Source organism: Dendrobates tinctorius, unplaced genomic scaffold (genome assembly GCF_039654945.1).
Source record: "Dendrobates tinctorius isolate UK_male_01 unplaced genomic scaffold, ASM3965494v1 ptg000294l, whole genome shotgun sequence".
Taxonomy (NCBI): domain Eukaryota; kingdom Metazoa; phylum Chordata; class Amphibia; order Anura; family Dendrobatidae; genus Dendrobates; species Dendrobates tinctorius.
Window position 1 is genome coordinate 3,198,552 of NW_027361961.1, and position 20,519 is coordinate 3,219,070.

The 20,519-nt window shown below is 44.8% G+C and overlaps 1 protein-coding gene across 1 annotated transcript in view; it reads left to right on the forward strand.

The window, feature by feature from the left end:
* LOC141073005 (uncharacterized) overlaps positions 1 to 20,519 on the forward strand; it is a 124,436-nt gene that overhangs the window by 86,379 nt on the left and 17,538 nt on the right. The window contains 1 exon segment of the mRNA XM_073560287.1: positions 14,974 to 14,984. Within this exon segment, the coding sequence (XP_073416388.1) occupies positions 14,974 to 14,984 (11 nt within the window).

A 20,519-nucleotide genomic window follows, 5' to 3' on the forward strand; every position in this document is an offset into this window, starting at 1 on the left:
ACACATCGTACACATGTTACACACACGACTCCACTCTGTACGCCTTGCACACGCACAGCTCCGTTCTGTACACCTCGTACACACACGACTCCACTCTGTACGCCTCGTACACATGCGGCTCCATTCCGTACACCTCGTACACGCACGGCTCCGATCTGTACACCTCGTACACGCACAGCTCCGCTCCGTACACCTCGTACACACGCGCCTCTGCTCCGTACACCTCGTACACACACGGCTCCGCTCCATACACCTCATACACGCAGCTCTGCTCCGTACACCTCGTACACACACAGCTCCGCTCCATACACCTCGTACACAAGCGCCTCTGCTCTGTACACCTCGTACACACGTGGCTCTGCTCTGTACACCTCGTACACACGCGCCTCTGCTCCGTACACCTCGTACACACACGGCTCCGCTACATACACCTCATACACGCAGCTCTGCTCCGTACACCTCGTACACACACAGCTCCGCTCCATACACCTCGTACACAAGCGCCTCTGCTCCGTACACCTCGTACACAAGCGCCTCTGCTCCGTACACCTCGTACACACGTGGCTCTGCTCTGTACACCTCGTACACACGCGGCTCTGCTCCGTACACCTCGTACACACGTGGCTCTGCTCTGTACACCTCGTACACACGCGGCTCTGCTCCGTACACCTCGTACACACGCGGCTCTGCTCCGTATACCTCGTACACACGCGGCTCCGCTCCGTACACCTTGTACACATATGTCTCCGCTCCGTGCACGTGCGGTCCCGCTCCGTACACCTCATACACATGTGGTTCTACTCCGTACAGCTCGTACACTTGCGGATCTGCTCTGTACACCTTGTACACACACGACTCCGCTCCATACACATCGTACACATGTTACACACACGACTCCACTCTGTCCGCCTCGCACACGCACAGCTCCATTCTGTACACCTCGTACACGCACGGTTCCGCTCTGTACTCCTCGTACACGCACAGCTCCGCTCCGTACACCTCGTACACACGCGCCTCTGCTCCATACACCTCGTACACACACGGCTCCGCTCTGTACACCTCGTACACACGTGACTCCGCTCTGTACACCTCGTACACACATGGCTCCGCTCCATATACCTTGTACACACGCGGCTCTGCTCCGTACACCTTGTACACACGCGGCTCTGCTCCGTACACCTTGTACACATACGGCTCTGCTCCGTACACCTTGTACACACGCGGCTCTGCTCCGTACACCTTGTACACACGCGGCTCTGCTCCGTACACCTTGTACACACGCGGCTCTGCTCCGTACACCTTGTACACACGCGGCTCTGCTCCGTACACCTTGTACACACGCGGCTCTGCTCCGTACACCTTGTACACACGCGGCTCTGCTCCGTACACCTCGTACACACGCGGCTCTGCTCAGTACACCTCGTACACACGCGGCTCTGCTCCGTACACCTCGTACACAAGCGCCTCTGCTCCGTACACCTCGTACACACGTGGCTCTGCTCCGTACACACACGGCTCTGCTCCATACACCTCATACACACACTGCTCTGCTCCATACACCTCGTACACACGCGGCTCTGCTCCGTACACCTCGTACACACGCGGCTCTGCTCCGTACACCTCGTACACACGCGGCTCTGCTCCGTACACCTCGTACACACGCGGCTCTGCTCCGTACACCTCGTACACACGCGGCTCTGCTCCGTACACGTCGTACACACGCGGCTCTGCTCCGTACACGTCGTACACACGCGGCTCTGCTCCGTACACCTCGTACACACGCGGCTCTGCTCCGTACACCTCGTACACACGCGGCTCCGCTCCGTACACTTGCGGATCCGCTCCGTACACCTTGTACACACACGACTCTGCTCCATACACATCGTACACATGTTCCACTCTGTACACCTCGTACACGCACGGCTCCGCTCCATACACCTCGTACACACGGCTCTGCTACATCCACACTGTAAACCCCTCCTAACCCCACACAGAAACTTCCCCTCATCCAGCACCATGACAACCAGCACAGCAGAGTCCTGCATACACTGAGGGCCCTGATCATGTGACTCCTGACTCCTCCCCTCCTGTGACCTCATCACAGGTCCTGTGTGCACAGAGCAGCCATATATGTGGAGTGCGGCTCTGCAGGTTAGTGATGGGCAGTCCGGCTCTTCTTGCTCCTTTCCCCCTCCTGTCCCTTCACTATAAAGCCTGGGCCTCATTATATGGCTGTACACGGGTCTAGTGAAGGCTTTTTAGCCCTTTCCTCAGACTGTAGCTCCTGGGATCAGGCCCTCACTCCTGGCCCTTCACTATAAAGCCTGGGCCTCATTATACAGCTGTACAGGGGTCTAGTGAAGGCTTTTTGGCCCTTTCCTCAGACTGTAGCTCCTGGGATCAGGCCCTCACTCCTGTCCCTTCACTATAAAGCCTGGGCCTCATTATACAGCTGTACGGGGGTCTAGTGAAGGCTTTTTAACCCTTTCCTCAGGCTGTAGCTCCTGGGATGAGGCCCTTACTCCTTTCTGTATTGTGACTTGTGTTATCCTCTAATATTTGATAATTTGTCCATGTGGTTTCTATATTAGTCGTTGCGGTGACATCGGCCGGCGCTGGAGAAAGTTCTTATCAGTAAATCCTTGGAGCCATGTTCCAGGCTCTTAGGCCGGGTTCACATTAGCGTTCGGGGGTTCTGTGGAGGGATGCGTACTTCCTCCGTTAACCTCCACATAGTTCTGCATGCGTCCTGTGTACCTATCTTTAACATTGTGTATGCAGGACATGCAGATGCGTCATTTTGACGCGCCTGACGTCCGCACAAAACACAGGACGTGCAGGACGCATGCAGAAGTATGTGGAGCTTAACGGAGGAAGTACGCAGCCCTCCGCAGAACCCCCGAACGCTAATGTGAACTTAGCCTTAGGCCTCATTCACACGTCAGTATTTTTGCATCAGTGTTTGTGTGGCGCCCCTGAGGCTCAGTCGCCACAGAGGTTCTGCACCTTCTCCTAAGGTGTAGTGCCCCACCGTCCGGATAAGGTGGGAACTCCTTTCCCCGCTCCAACACTCGCACCCCACACAACAGGGTAGTTCTGCACAACCACATTGTGGCTCAGTGCTTAGAGAGTAGCAGAACACCTTTGGTGGTTCCCTGCTTGGAACACTGGACGTGCTGGGAGGTGGGTGGAGTTAAGATATAAAAGAGTGGGAAAGTGTAGGATGACAGGTGAGTCTGACAGAAGGTCAGTTGGGTAGGAAGTCACTCAGACAGGAGTGAGGATCCCTGGAAGAAGGGATGGAGGAAGGAGTGCTGCAGCTGCCTCAGTGATCTGAGCCAGCTGGCACGGGAAAGGAAAAGAAGGAGAAAGACGTAAAACTGAAATCTAAGCTTCCATAAGAAAGAAATACAAGTACGGAATGAAGGAGTAGAGAGAACAGAGAGGATGTGGGTTGGAAGAGGAACCCTGCCTATAGGTTCTCAGCGCAAGGCCGGGGCCCGGTCCTCGAGGTTGTATGGACACTTATGGTTCTGCAGCAGACAGCGGTGGAGTAGTTGGCTGTAAATGCACTAATCCCATCTAAGACTTGGGGGCACAACAGCAACACGGATAGAGAGCCGGGACACGGGAGAAGGGAGTCCCCGAAGCAGTCTGCCGTACAAGTAGAGTTCTTGGGAACATCTGTCAGGAGGAACTCCAGAGTACCACGGTACTGGAGATCTTCACACTTAAAGGAGCTATAGAGGAGACGTTCAGGAAAGGCACATAAGTTGGAGGGGAGCTTTCCATCTTGCCTGGAGGTTGGCTGAGTCCCTGACCCGGAGGACACGGCACAGAAGCGGGCATTACTGACTGTGAGTAAAGCTTTGGAACTACATGCCCTGGTGTCCTCCATTCCTTCCTGCGTCCATCTGCCTGACACTGCTACATGCCCTGCGCCGGACACTACACCATCTGAATGTCCCCACATCTACACTGCCCTGGGACAGCAGCCCTGCCTGTGGAGAGCTATACCATCATCGCTGCACCACACCATCTGTCCCGGAGGATCTGTCTGCAGCGTCGGCTTAACACCTCCCTTGCCGAACACCACAGGTGGCGTCACAAACTATTCATTTAACTACATTCCACCATTCACATCTTCCTATTACTTGGGCGCCCAGGGCCACGGACCGGGTCACCGCTGCTGTGACACATCCCACTGATACCGGCCTGGTACCGAGTACCCCCACAGCCCTGGGAGGGCGACCTATTTGTATACCAAAACCAGGAGTGGAACTTACAGAAAAAAACTATAACTGAAAGACTGACACATGTTCTCTGTTTTGGAGACACTCCTGGTCTTGGCATACAAATACTGATGAAATACTGATCAAAAATACTGACGTGTAAAGTAGGCCTTACAGAGTAACTCTGATCTCTGCAACGCACACATGCAGATTACAGGATGGAAGCAAAGCAGATGAAAAAGGAAAATGAGTTTATTTCATCCTGAAACAAAAATGTCTAAATGCTCCCAACTTTCCCTGCTGGTTGTGCAGAGCACTACAATTCCCAGCAAGTCACACAGAATCTGGCTGCAGCACTGGTTACATACTAACTCTAGTTACAGTGAAGTTATAGTAATGATCATTGAGGTAGTATTGCATGTAATAGGTGTAAAGAGGAGTCCACAACTTTACCATTGATGGCCTTAGGCTGGAGTCACACACAAACATTAAAAAAACGGTCCCATTTTAACGGTCCGAAATCGCACAAAGGTATCTTAACCATTGATCCGTTTTTGATGCGATTTTTCTTAATTGATGCGATTTTAACCCCTTAACGACCAGGGGTATTTTTGGTTTTACATCTTCATTTTTCCCTCCCCTTCTTTCCAGAGCCATAACTTTTTTATTTTTCCGTTTATATGGCCATGTGAGGGCTTATTTTTTGCGGGACGAGTTGTACTTTTAAATGACATCATTGGTTTTACAATATCGTGTACTCGAAAACGGGGAAAAAATTCCAAGTGCAGTGAAATTGCAAAAAAAGTGCAATCCCACACTTGTTTTTTGCTTGGCTTTTTTGTTAGGTTCACTAGATGCTAAATCTGACCTGCCATTATGATTCTCCAGGTCATTACGAGTTCATAGACACCAAACATGTCTATGTCCTCTTTTATCTAAGTGGTGAAAAAAAATTCCAAAGTTTGCTAAAAAAAAAAAAAAAATTGCGCAATTTTCCGAGACCCGTAGCGTCTCCATTTTTCGTGATCTGGGGTCGGGTGAGGGCTTATTTTTTCCGTGCCGGACTGACGTTTTTAATGATACCACTTTTGTGCAGATACGTTCTTTTGATCGCCCGTTATTGCATTTTAATGCAATGTCTTGGTGACCAAAAAAATGTAATTCTGGCGTTTTGAATTTTTTTCTTGCTACGCCGTTTAGCGATCGGGTTAATGCTTTTTTTTTATTGATCGGGCGATTCTGAATGCGGCGATACCTAATATGTGTATGTGGGATTTTTTTTTTACTGTTTTATTTTGATTGGGGCGAAAGGGGGGTGATTTGAACTTTTAGGGTTTTTTTTAATTTTTTTTTATTTTTAAACATTTTTTTTTTACTTTTGGCATGCTTCAGTAGCCTCCATAGGAGGCTAGAAGCTTGCGCAACCCGATCGGCTCTGCTACATATGGGCGATGAGCAGATCAGCTTTGACAGCGGCATTTAACTAGTTAATAGGCGCAGGAGGACGGCGATTCCGCTCGCGCCTATTGCGGGCACATGTCAGCTGTTCATAACAGCTGACATGTCCCGGCTTTGATGCAGGCTCAGCGCCGGAGCCCTCATCAAAGCAGGGGAAATGTCTGATGACGGACTGTGTCCGTCATTGGACATATCGCATGTAAGGATCCGTTTGACATCCGTCTGGCGAGATTTTCTTGCAGGGTAGCTAAATGGACATATAATGGAGCCCAATGACAGGTTTCCCCACACAAAGAATGAATAGATCTAGACACACACATATATATATATATTTTAGACATGTCATAGAGACATATTAATATATATATATTACAAATTCATACAGTTCATCATGGCAGAATAGCCGCAGAAACATTTGCCGGCTTTTGGATATTTATTCTCCTGCCCGACATGAAATGACACATGGTTTACATATAGTTAACCATTTCATTTCATGTTTTTTTTGGTATGTCTATCACTATTAATTAGATGAGGGTTTGTGGTTAAAATTTTGGACTTGTAGGGGTTAATTTAAGGGGTTAATTCGTTGGATTAAATTGCAGGGACTCCTGCTGACGTCACTGAGGCTGCAGGGAGTCCCCGTAATTTCATACAACAAATTAACCCCTTAAATTAACCCCTACAAGTCCAAAATTTTAACCACAAACCCTCATCTAATTAATAGTGATAGACATACCAAAAAAAACATGAAATGAAATGGTTAACTATATGTAAACCATGTGTCATTTCATGTCGGGCAGGAGAATAAATATCCAAAAGCCGGCAAATGTTTCTGCGGCTATTCTGCTATGATAAACTGTATGAATCTGTAATATATATTAATGTGTCTCTATGACATGTCTAATATATATATATATATAATACATGTGTCTAGATCTATTCATTATTTAACCGGTCAGTGTGATTTTACTGTATTGCAAGAATTGCCGGCTTTTGCTAAAGGACACCGGGTGCGATTTTATCGCAAGTCACACATCTGGTCCGTTTTTAGTCCCATTTTTTCTCGCCCCCATAGACTTGTATTGTCGAATCCGATCCGAAAATCGGTGACAATCGCAGCATGCTGCGATTGTCTCGGTCCGAGGATCGGATCCGATCAAAAATCGCATGATGGGAGCTGCCCCATAGAATAACATTGGGACGAATGCAATGCGATTTTTTTATCGCATTGCATTCATCCGATTTAATCGCCAGTGTGACCCCGGCCTTAGAATCAATGTCTGTTCTGTGGTGTTGTGAAGCCTGGCCGATCAGCTCGAACTTCCACAGTTACTGAGCTGCTCAGTCTACTGTACAGTGGCCGCGTCCTGCACTTCCGTCCCCTATCGAAATACAGGAGATGGAGCCGCTCCATAACCGAGCAGCTCTGACTGCGGCAGACACAGAACAGCTGTTCAGTAGGGGGATCGTGTGTCACAGTCCAGCCAATGATGAACTTTTCTAAAGGTACCGTCTCACATAGCGATATCGTTGGTGCGTCACCGATTTTGTAACGCAACAGCGATTTCGCTGCATGTGACACATAGCGGCGACCGGCCCCCCCCGTTGGATATCGCTGATTGTGCTCGAATGTCCTGGGCCATTTTTTCATCGTCGGCATCCAGCTGGCCAGCATGCATCGCTGTGTTTGATGCCGATGAGCGACCTCGTTGGCGACGCAGAACTCAGGGACGCAGGCTGGAATCTTTCAGATTAGCTGCTGTGTGACAATGCACCAGCGATCCTTACCAGGTCGTATCGTTGTCGGGATCGCTGGTGCATCGTTGAAGAGATCTACCTATTTGGCAGCTTACTAGTGACCATGTAGCGACGCACCAGCGATCCTTACCAGGTCGTATGGTTGTCGGGATCGCTGCTGCATCGTTGAAGAGATCTACCTATTTGGCAGCTTACTAGTGACCATGTAGCGACGCACCAGCGATCCTTACCAGGTCGTATCGTTGTCGGGATCGCTGCTGCATCGTTGAAGAGATCTACCTATTTGGCAGCTTACTAGTGACCATGTAGCGACGCACCAGCGATCCTTACCAGGTCGTATGGTTGTCGGGATCGCTGCTGCATCGTTGAAGAGATCTACCTATTTGGCAGCTTACTAGTGACCATGTAGCGACGCACCAGCGATCCTTACCAGGTCGTATCGTTGTCGGGATCGCTGCTGCATCGTTGAAGAGATCTACCTATTTGGCAGCTTACTAGTGACCATGTAGCGACGCACCAGCGATCCTTACCAGGTCGTATGGTTGTCGGGATCGCTGCTGCATCGTTGAAGAGATCTACCTATTTGGCAGCTTACTAGTGACCATGTAGCGACGCACCAGCGATCCTTACCAGGTCGTATCGTTGTCGGGATCGCTGGTGCGTCGCTATGTGAAATGGGACCCTAAGGATAGATCAAGGTTAAAAGTCTTGGACAACCAACTAAAGCCAGCAAATGATGTGGAGTTGGGTCAGTAAGTGTAATATTAAATATTTTCCCCTTTACCACCGAGGGTGGTTTGCACGTTAATGACCAGGCCAATTTTTACAATTCTGACATTGTTTTCTCATGACATATTGTACTTCATGATAGTGGTAAACTTTTGTTGATATGACTTGCGTTTATTTGTGGAAAAAAACTGAAATTTGGCAAAAATATTGAAAATTTCACAATTTTCCAACTTTGAATTTTCATGTCACATTAAATACTTAATAAGTAACATTTCCCACATGTTTACATCAGCACAATTTTGGAGCCAAAATTTTTTTTTTTGTTAGGAAGTTATAAGGGTTAAAAGTTAAACAGCGATTTCTCATTTTTACAACACCATTTATTTTTTAGGGACCACATCACATTTGACGTGACTTTGAGGGTCTATATGATAGAAAATACCCGAAAGTGACACCATTCTAAAAACTGCACCCCTGATGGTACTCAAAACCACATTCAAGAAGTTCATTAACCCTTCAGGTGCTTCACAGGAATTTTTTGAATGTTTAAAAAAAATGAACATTTACATTTTTTTCACAAAAAAATTAGTTCAGGTCCAATTTTTTTATTTTTCCAAGTGTAACAGGGCTTCACAGAAGTTTATAACATACAGCCGTACAATTAAAAAATCATATTTTTTCCACAAAAATGATCTTTCACCGTCAATTCTTATTTTTCCAAGGGTAAGAGGACCCTAAAAGTTATTGTGCAATTTGTCCTTAGTATGCTGATACCCCACATGTGGGGGTAAACCACTATTTGGGTGCATGGCAGAGCTCGGAAGGGAAGCAGCGCCATTTGACGTTTTTGGCTGGAATTGAGATCGGACACCATGTCGCGATTGGAAAACCCCTGATGTACCAAAACAGTGGAAACCCCCCACAAATGACACCATTTTGTAAACTAGACCCCCCAAGGAACTTATCTAGATGTGTGGTGAGCACTTTGAACCCCCCAGTGCTTCACAGAAGTTTATAAAGCCCGGGCGTGAAAATAAAAAATTCTTATTTTTTCCGCAAACATGATTTTTAGTCACCATTTTTTTATTTTCCCAAGGGTACCAGGAGAAATTGGACCCCAAAAGTTGTTATCCAATTTGTCCTGAGTATGCTGATACCCCATATGTGGGAGAAAACTACTGTATGGGCACACGTCGAGGCTCGGAAGGGAAGTAGTGACGTTTTGGAATGCAGACTTTGATGGAATGGTCTGCAGGTGTCATGTTGCCTTTGGAGAGCCCCTGATGTACCTAAACATTGGAAACCCCCCACAAATGACCCCATTTTGAAAACTAGACCCCCTAAGGAACTTATCTAGATGTGAGGTGAGCACTTTGAACCCCCAAGGGCTTCACAGAAGTTTATAATGCCCGGGCATGAAAATAAAAAAATCAAATTTTTTCCACAAACATGATCAATTAGTCCCCAATTTTTTATTTTCCCAAGGGTAACAGGAGAAATTGAACCCCAAAAGTTGTTGTCCAATCTGTCCTATTTTTCCCTAACTAAGGGGGTGATAACGGGGGGTTTGATTTACTATTTATGGCGGTTTTTATGTTTGGCAGCTGTCACAAAGGCGCTTTTTATTGTAAAAATAGTTTTTGCATCACCACATATTGAGAGCTATAATTTTTCCGTATTTTGACCCACCGAGTCATGTGAGGTCTTATTTTTTGCGGGACGAGTTGACGTTTTTATTGGTATCATTTTCGAGCACGTGATATTTTTTGATCGCTTTTTATTCCGATTTTTGGGACGCAGAATGAACAAAAACCAGCGTTTTGTGAATTTCTTTTGGGGGGGTGCGTTTACACCGTTCCGCGTGCGGTAAAATTGATAAAGTGGTTTTATTCTTCGGGTCAGTATGGTTACAGCGATACCTCATTTAGGTCATTTTTTTATGTTTTCGTGGTTTTCTGCAATGAAAACTATTTTATATAAAAAATATTTATTTATGCATCGCTTTATTCTGCGAGCTATAACTTTTTTATTTTTTCGCTGATGATGCTGTGTGGCGGCTCGTTTTTTGCGGGACAAGATGACGTTTTCAGCGGTACCATGGATATTTATATGCGTCTTTTTGATCACGCGTTATTACACTTTTTGTTTGGCGGTATGATAATAAATCATTATTTTTTGCTTCGTTTTTTATTTTTATTTTTTAAGGGGTTCGCTAAAGGGGTTAACTAATGGGACAGTTTTATAGGGCGGGTCGTTATGGACGCGGCGATACCTAATATGTGTACTTTTATTGTTTTGTTTTTTTTATTTCCAAAAAATGGATTTATTGGGGGAATATTTTTTTTTTTTTCTAATTTATTTGGCGATTTTTTTAAAATTATTTTAACACTTTTTTTTATTTTTTTTTTACTTTATTGCATAGTCCCAGGTGGGACATCACTGTGCTGTGACCGCTGATCTGTCACATCACAGATCACTGTGACAGATCAGTGATCTGTCACAGGCACTACTGCAGACTTCCTCATGCCTGCGCTTTGCAGGCACTGAGGAAGCCAGCTCCCTGCAGGCCCCCGTCGCCATCTTGGATTCGGGGGCCTGCAGGGAAAGAGCCGCAGCAGCGATGCACATTGCGCTGCTGTGGGGGGCTCAGGGAAGCACAGAGGGAGCCCCCTCCCTGCCGATGCTTCCCTTTAACCCCCGGTACACCGCGATCATGTTTGATCGCGGTGTGCAAGGGGTTAACGTGTCGGGGCGGTCCGTGACCGCCCCTGACACATTGTGCCGGGTGTCAGCTGTGATAATCAGACGTACTTTCCCGTCCATGGGCATAGGGGCCCGGGTCCCATGGACGGGATAGTACGTCTCTGATGTCAGAAAGGGGTTAAAGGAAAGGACTAAAATATTAAATAGTGTAGTCAAACCTACAAAAAAATGTAATTTTTGTTTCAAACATAGTGCAATGGATAGAGCAATACATGCAGCAGTGAGAAAACACTGGCATCTCATTGATGCAGAAAAAACCTTACACACAGATGATAAATTAGTTCCTCAATTTGCATACAAAAGGGCACATAATATAGGTGATTTATTAGTACATCATAGACTTCGTCCTCCTCAAAAAAAATTGGCTACGAGATTTATCAATAAAATGAAATTATAAATGTGGTCTCTGCAAATACTATCATCTTCACCTGACAGGGAATTCTATACATTTTGGCTCTATTGAAAATAAGGTACAAAACTACATTTCTTGTCAAACTAAATTCGTGGTTTATATTATTTTTTGTCCATGTGGTTATTTTTATATTGGAAAAACTAAAAGACCACTTATGATACGTTTTGGTGAACACTATAGATCTATTACATCAGGAAAGGGCTCACTGCGATTAATTAAGCATATTCAAGATGTGCATAAAGCTAACCCAGAAATTTTGAGTTTTGCAGGGATTGAAAAGGTCAATTTTCCACCTCAAGGAGGTAACCATGACAAAGCTTTATTGCAACAAGAAGCAAAATGGATCCTGAAAGCGAACGCACAAGGTCCTTTGGGACTAAATGACTGGATCGATCTATCAGTATTTTTATAAAAAATGTTATATATAAAGTTATTTAGATTATAATCTTCCTTTGATATTGTAAAAATATAGATTATCTTGTAAATCAATATGGAAAGATATATTCTTTACTAGTATCTTGCACTCTGTATATTGTATAACTATATATTTTTTTGTAAATGTTTGCTTCACAACTTATGTATGTTAATTAGTAAGGTCTGTGATCCTATAAAGGGAATGACCTTTAGGTAATCCCCTCACCTGGACCCGTAGAAGCGAGTAATCGGCCGTTGTCCGGCACCTCCCTCCCCTAGCATTCCTCTAACGTCCTGCATGTCCACACATTTGATGGATATTATGTGAAATAAAGACGCACAGTTTTTCAGCCATATCGGTGAGTGCTGCATATTTCATCTTTTTTCGCTTCACATTGAAATATTCATGTTTTTTCATGCAAGCACCTCCATTTTTTGACTGAATTATATGCCGCAATACTTCAGATAAATAGCTCCGTCTGGTAATGTGGTGATTTGTGTGCCCTAGTATGCCGTTCATCTGTTTGCTCTTTGCTGGGATCACTACACAAACATAAACACAACAAGAAAACAGATTTGCAAAAATACTCTGCAGTAAAATATATGACAGTAATCAGCAAGTGATGGATAACAAATACAGGGTATTTAGTCGATACGTTTTTTGCAAAAAAATGTATACCAAGCTGCTTCACCGCGTCAAGGTAACCCGTATTGAAGCAGTCCCTATCTAATGTATTTAAAACCTGAACATCTGAACAGTGTCTAAAATGAGCAGGATTCGGACAGGCGCTTCTTAGTATGGGCTTGTGGTGCAAGACAGCTCTTTTGTGCATGCCACACAAGAGAGGGGTGGGGTCTCTCAAACCGTGCTAGGCAAGGAAAAACGGATTAAAAACACATGTGACATGCACAAGTGTGAACAAGTCGGTAAGACAACGTTCACACCACCCACTAACTGAGACACAACAAGAGAACAGATTTGCAAAAATACTCTGCAGTAAAATATATGACAGTAATCAGCAAGTGCTGGATAACAAATACAGGGTATTTAGTCGATACGTTTTTTTGCAAAAAAATGTATACCAAGCTGCTTCACCGCGTCAAGGTAACCTATATTAAAAACATAATCACGCACAGCACGGCACACAGCAGGCACTTTGGCTTATATCCCAGGGTTTGATTAAGGGCGTGGACTTTTTACACTACCTGGGAATGCGATGATGACCACACCTGACCTGCAAGAGGTATAAACCCAGGCTGGGTACAGGGAACATTCAGGCAAGATGACGGAATTTTCTTACCTTACTATGGAGCTGTACAGTCTCCATCCCGTGAGCAGAGACCGAGGCTGACACTCCCATCTCTCCTGTCAGCAGGGTCCCCATGTGTTTTGTCCAGTCCCATGTTCAGGCGTCAGATGTGAAGGAAAGTTTGTTAGGATACATCTATCCCTGTATGTGCGGCGTCCGTTCCCAATTAGGCTGAGTATTAGAGCGCTCAAGAATGACACTGCACACCCAGGTGACAGAATAACATTCCATCAATACTGATGCTATTGAGTAACATATGCTTTTATAGCTGCATATAGAAGGGCAGATTAGTTAAGGATCATATGGTCAAGCTTCTCTGGTATTGGTTATTTGGTTATCTAAATATATGGAATATTGCGGTTAACGCATAGCAACAGAATGATTAAGCAACTAACGTATAACTGTCGCCTTTCCTGCAGTTAGGCCAAAATTTGAGACCTCTGGTGTTCATTTCCTTTTTGTCTATGGAAAGTCCCAAGGCATTATCTGGTTTATGGTGGCCATTTTAAGCAATTGATTATATTGTATATATTAGCTGTTAGTATATGTGCAAGTGAAATCTATGTATGTTTTATGCCACACCCCTGGGTGGATTTGTAGGTAGCTCTCCATAACCCATTGGCACGAAACCTCAGCAGTATCACTGCTGATCAACACATACACAAGTCTTCATCTCAAGGCCACCCACCTTGAGATACATTGCGATCATTCAGCATCCTTCACCTATCAGGACACTGGAAATGCTTATACGCCTGTCCTGGGACACCCACACAGCGCCCCCTAGCGGACACAGTGGTCACTACACCACACCCTTTATGGAGGTGACAGAAAGTCTGTTTAGTCACTTTAGCTCCATAGTATCAGCTCTAATCCAATGGTGAGAGAGCGATTTACCCTGAAGAGTCACAGATTGTGGGGTTGGTACAGAAATTTTATATTTAGGGGTTTTTTGTGTTGTCTCCTTATAAGCATCACAATGGTTTTGCTCTTTTTCCGCTGATAGATACAAACGACCCAACTATGAAAGACGGTAACCAAGGAAACATTTATTACTCTTGTAGTACATTGCTCCCACACAGTATAATGTTCCCACAGTACCTCCATTCCCCCACACATTATGATAGTACAAGATGCCCCACACAATATTCTTCTGCCCAAGCCACTAGATAATAAATCCTCACTTATCCACATTCTTGATACCATACAGTGCCACTTTCTTGATTCCCACACACAGTATCATTTTTCCACAGTACCTCCATCCCCAATTTTTGGGGGGGTGTTTTTTCATGTAATATATGGAAGCCTACAACAAAATGCTAAAAAAAAAAAACATAAAGAGAAAATAAAACGCTGTACATGGAGACATTATCAAATAACTCCTGTCTTGTTGTACTTACAAAAATCTTTTATAAAAACCTCAAACTTCTGTGTGTGACTCAGACCTGAGATCTAACGTGATAGAAGATTACAGTGCGGGGAAGACGGGAAACCTTCATATAGACGGCCGGTGGGGATGGAGTCAGTGACGGACTCTGGCCAAATATGTTCCTAGAGCCGTAGTAGAAGATGAAGATGTCGTCCTCATCATGAAGTAGTTATTTCTCCTGTCCCGTGTAATGAATATCTCCTGCAGTATTGCTAATGCCGATTCCAGTGTCGGGAAATGAGACGAGAATTAGCGTTATGGAAGATGAGTCTATGAGGAACGTATTCAGCTGCCGACTCCGAGGCAGAAACTGCTTGTTGTCTGTGGCCTAAATATATAGGTTTTATTAGATGTCAGGGAAGAACGCAGTATGTTGTAAAATAATAAAAATACCATTGCTGCTTGGGTCCCCGCCAGTCTCTGTATTACTTGGTCAGTCCCAATGAACTTGTGATTCCTGCAGCCAATCAGTTACTGAAGCAGTGAGTAACATAGCCAGTGACTGGGAGCATGGAGGAGATGTGTTAGTCAGAAATTCAATTTATGTTCCAGTCCATAAAAGACTAGAGAATACAACATCTACATGTTCTATCTCCTGATATGTTTCCCTTATTATCTCCAGTAATTGTATCATTACACAGGATTTTTATGATGTTCCATCGTCTCATCTTCTTCTCATTCAGATCTCTACAATATCGGATCCTCTCAGTGAAGATCTTCTATATAAGAGAATTTTCCTGATTTACCCATCAAGGATGGATATGGACAGAGACAAGATGGTGGAGAGGATATTACACCTCACCCTAGAGATCCTCTTCCGGCTTACTGGAGAGGTGAGAGATTCTGATGACGTCACATTACATCATTCTTATCTATGGGAATAACAGATGGACAGAACTGGAGAGGTGAGGACTCTGGGAATGTCTGTAGTGAGATTTATTAATGTGTCTCTCCATAACCAGGATTACACAGCAGTGAAGAAGACCTCTAGTGAGTGCTGTCAGGACCCTGTTTCTGAGGGATGGGGAAGACCCCTGAGTCCAAACCCAAGGTCTCCATGTAACCCCCTGGTATATGAGGACATCAATGACCAGAAGATACTAGAACTCACCTACAAGATGATTGAGCTGCTGACTGGAGAGGTGACACTGCTGGGAATGCTGGGACATTATACAGTAATGCTATGAAGGGATCGGGGGATGATGATATCATTGTATGTGTCAGGTTCCTATAAGGTGTCAGGATGTCACCGTCTATTTCTCCATGGAGGAGTGGGAGTATTTAGAAGGACACAAAGATGTGTACAAGGACGTCATGATGGAGGTTCCCCAGCCCCTCACATCACCAGGTAATAGACAGGACTAAATACACACGGCCTATAATTATCTGTATGTAAAGAATGAATTCAGTCCCTGTATGTGTTTCCTCCAGATCTATCCAGTAAGAGGACAACACCAGGGAGATGTCCCCGTCCTCTTCTTCCACAGGACTGTAAACAAGAAGATCCCAATGTTCCTCAGGATCATCAGGTAGATGGAGAGAAGGTGTCAGGAGATCTCCCCTATGATGTGTAGACGGCTGTGAAGGTCTTGTGCTCAGTCTTGTTTTATCCACCAGTATTATATGTTTTATACTTGTGTAATGAGAACGATGGAGATGGCAGGATTAGAGCTGATCATAGATGTGACGTCTCCATCTGTCTGTGACTTTTACAATATTTGTTTCAGGGTGAAGATCTGACCCATATTAATACTACAGAGACATATGTGAGGGGTGATGAGCGGTGTAAAGAGGAGATTCCTACATATGACTACCCAGGTGAGTAGAAGCCACTAAATGCAGAGAAGTCACAGATTTTTCTCAGTCACCGTCTGTGGCTGCTTTATAGATTGTCTATTCTGATCGTATTACAATTGTGTGATCACCATTACAGTGTAGTCTTTCTGGCCAATCTTTGCTTTTATGATCAACAACATTAACCCCTCAGAGCCAATTTGGTACTTACTGACCAAGTCAATTTTTAAAATTCTGACCAATGTCAGTTTTGGGTTATAGATCTGGAACGCTTCAACGGATTCCACTGATTCTGAGATTGTTTTTTCGTGACATATTGTGCTTCATGTTAGTGGTAAAATTTCCTCAATATAACTTGCGTTTATTTATGAAAAAAAAACAAATTTGACAAATTTTTTAACATTTTGCAATTTCAAACTTTTAATTTTTGTACACTTAAATCAGAGAGTGGTGTCACACAAATTAGTCTACTCTTTATACTTGAGTATAAGCCGAGGCCCTTAATTTTGCCAAAAAAAACTGGCAACTGACTCGAGTATAAGCCTAGGGTGGAAAATGCAGCAACTACTGGTAAATTTCAAAAATAAAAAAAGATACCAATAAAAATAAAAAAAGATACCAATAAAAGTAAAATTAATTGAGACATCAGTAGGTTAAATGTTTTTGAATATCCATATTGAATCAGGAGCCCCATATAATGCTCCATACAGTTCATGATGCTCCATACAAAATATGCCCCATATAATGTTCCATAAAGGTTATGTCCCCATAAGATGCTCCATAGAATATGCCCTATATGCTGGTCCATTTATCTTGATAGCCCCATAAGATGCTCCATAGAATATGCCCCATATGCTGCTCCATAAAGGTTATGGCCCCATAAGGTGCTCCATAGAATATGCTCCATATGCTGCTCCTTAAAGGTTATGGCCCCATAAGATGCTCCATAGATTATGGCCCATATGCTGCTGCTGCTGCGAATAAAAAAAAAGACATACCTCTCGTCGGGGGGGCCAGGTGCCGGTGTCCTGAGCAGGCGGGGACACCGACACGCTATGGGAGCCAGTTAATTTAACCCCTTAATCCCATGTGATGCACTATCCCGTCCATGTGCCCTGGGAATTCCCAGGGACGGGATAGTATGTCACAGCGATCAGTGGCACTCACGTGGTGAGCGCCGCTGATCGCGGCCGGGTGTCAGCTAATTATCACAGCTGACACCCGGCACAATGTGTCAGGGGCGGTCACGGACCGTCCCCGACACTTTAACCCCTTGCACACCGCAATCAAACACGATCGTGGTGTACCGGGGGTTAAAGGGAAGCATCGGCAGGGAAGGGGCTCCCTCCGTGCTTCCCTGAGCCCCCCACCGCAGCGCAATGTGCAGCGCTGCTGCAGGGGGCTCTTTCACTACAGGTCCCCGCCGCCATCTTGGATGTAGGGAGCTGACTTCCTCAGTGCCTGCAAAGCGAAGGCATGAGGAAGTCGGAAGTCTGCGTCTATGACTGTGACAGATCGCTGATCTGTGATGATCTGTGATGTGACAGGACAGTGATGTCCCCCCTGGGACAACCTAATAAAGTTAAAAAAAAAGTGTAAAAATAATTTTTAAAAAATCACTAAATAAATTAGAAAAAAAAAAATATTCCCCAATAAATTCATTTTTTGGAAAGAAAAACAGAAAAAAAACAACAGAAGTACACATATTTGGTATTGTCGCGTCCGTAACGACCTGCCCTATAAAACTGTCCCATTAGTTAACCCCTTTAGAGAACCCCTTAAAAAATAAAAATAAAAAACGAAGAAAAAAATAATGATTTATTATCATACCGCCAAACAAAAAGTGCAATAACGCGCGATCAAAAAGACGCATATAAATATCCATGGTACCGCTGAAAACATCATCTTGTCCCGCAAAAAACGAGCCCCCACACAGCATCATCAGCGAAAAAATAAAAAAGTTATAGCTCGCAGAATAAAGCGATGCAAAAATAATTATTTTTTATATAAAATAATTTTCATTGCATAAAACCGACAAAACATAAAAAAGACATAAATGAGGGCCTGACCTCTGCTGGTGTAGGATGCAGGGGATCTGAGCTCCCACTCTGGTACCTCTTTGAAGCGACCTACAAAGCACAAAAGAGGCTTTTTTATCCAGAATTTTATCTGTCTTTATTCCCTAATCCGGACTGAACATTCTGACACCTGGATGGTTGAACTGGGATAAAGACATCAGAAGTTACAGCCTCTCAGAAGCTGCAGCTGAAGCTGTGGGGTGAAAGGCGGAAGGATACACTGCCACACAGCTTCTCAAAAGAACCAGCCTCAGAGTGCCACATCTTCCAGACTTTAAGAGGACAGCAGCGGAGACTCTACCAAACTAATCCCACAGCCCCAGGAGAGCCCTTCCACCCTCCTTGTGGGACACAGAGGCAGAAACATCGGCAGCACCGACCCGGAGAAGAGTACAACAGCAGAGGAGACGCGGAAATATAAAAGTCCTTTTATTATTGCAGAAGGACAGACTACATTACCTTTTGGATACAAAGATTTTCATGAACAAAATATACCTGCATCTTATTTGTTTTGCACGATCTGCATTCATATCTCTTTCCAATGATTCTACAGAGACACCTAGTGTCCATTCCATATAACTTGCTCTAAAGCCATTCTACTCTACTACTTTGGCCACTTTTCAGACTTTTAGTCAAATTACGCCACCTGCTGGCCAAGTCAAAAATATACCATCAGTCGGCCTAGATCTATTCTATACTATACCCTGAGACTTCCATAATGACTTAATCCACACCCCCTCACACCTTGCAGGGGACAACGCGTCACATGCTTCACCTCTGACTTCATTTTTCTAAAGCTGGACATATAATACTGGGATTCCTTACAGTATATAGTCGCCCTCATGCCTAAACTGCGCAAAACCAACTCAAAGTACTCTAGCAATAGGTTTCTCCCACTAACGGATCTGGATGCCAACATGTCCCCTGGACCACTCTCCCAGTCAGAATCCTCCAACTCTTCTATACCAGATGGAGCAGACTCAGAGATGATTCCAGCTTCTACAACCAGAATCCCTAACACCCCAACTTCGGACCAAACAGCTCTACTTTCGCAGTTCCAGTCTATTTTACACTCTGAATTACTCAAAATGTCGGACAAATTGACTAAAGACCTAACTAAAGAGATCAGAGAGCTGGGTTCCCGTACTTCTAACCTTGAAGACAAGATGGACTCTACCCTCACAAATCTTGCCACTCAGGAAAATGATATCGAGATGCTTCATGACGAGATCTACACCCTCAATAATAGATTAGAAGATTTTGAAAATCGAGCCCGTAGGAGTAACATTAGAATCAGGGGACTGCCAGAGACAATCACTGATCTTCAGTCCACGGCGACAGCTCTGTTTCAGGAACTTCTACCGGGTATCTCAATTGAGCGCTTGGAAATGGACCATCCACTGAGCTTTGAGCAAACGCAAGCCAGAAGGCCCACCAAGGGACAAAATTCTTAAGCTGCATTTCTACAAAACAAAAGAACAACTCTTACAGGCGGCGAGAAAGTCAGCACCTTTGGTATTCCAAGGCCACCACTACGAACTTTTCCCTGACTTGGCCCCTACCACCATCGCCAAAAGGCGAGCTATGAAACCATACCTAGACATTCTCCACTCCATGAACATTAAGTATCATTGGGGATTCCCCTTTAAACTGATGCTCACTCATCTCGAAATGGTCCACAGTCCTCTCCCCCGAAGGGGCGAGCCGCTGCCTCACTAGGCTACAGCTCATGGATCCCCCTTCTCCACCCCACCATCTTCTTCACAGCCTCGGCCCAGGAATCGCCGCTCCAGTCCGCAAGATCCACCTATTCCCCTTGATAATCTAAGTAAACATTAGTTCTACTTTGAGTTTAGGACATAGGCTATTTTACATGATGTCTCTATGGCCTTATATACAAACTGTCAGCCTATTCTTCTTTTTTGCTTAGAAACTTTGACTGTGCATATTCACCCGAGTTCTAGAAATATCTCAACGTCCTCTTTGACAAAGTCGTTATATATGGTTTCTCAGTTTATTTTTTCAGGTATCTTCGGAGCACGCAGTTCCAACATTCATTCCTTCGGAGGTAGTCGAGTTCTTCGTTTTTTCTGGCGATCTGGACTGGTGATTGCCCCTCGACTTGATCTCCAAGAAGGTTAAGTG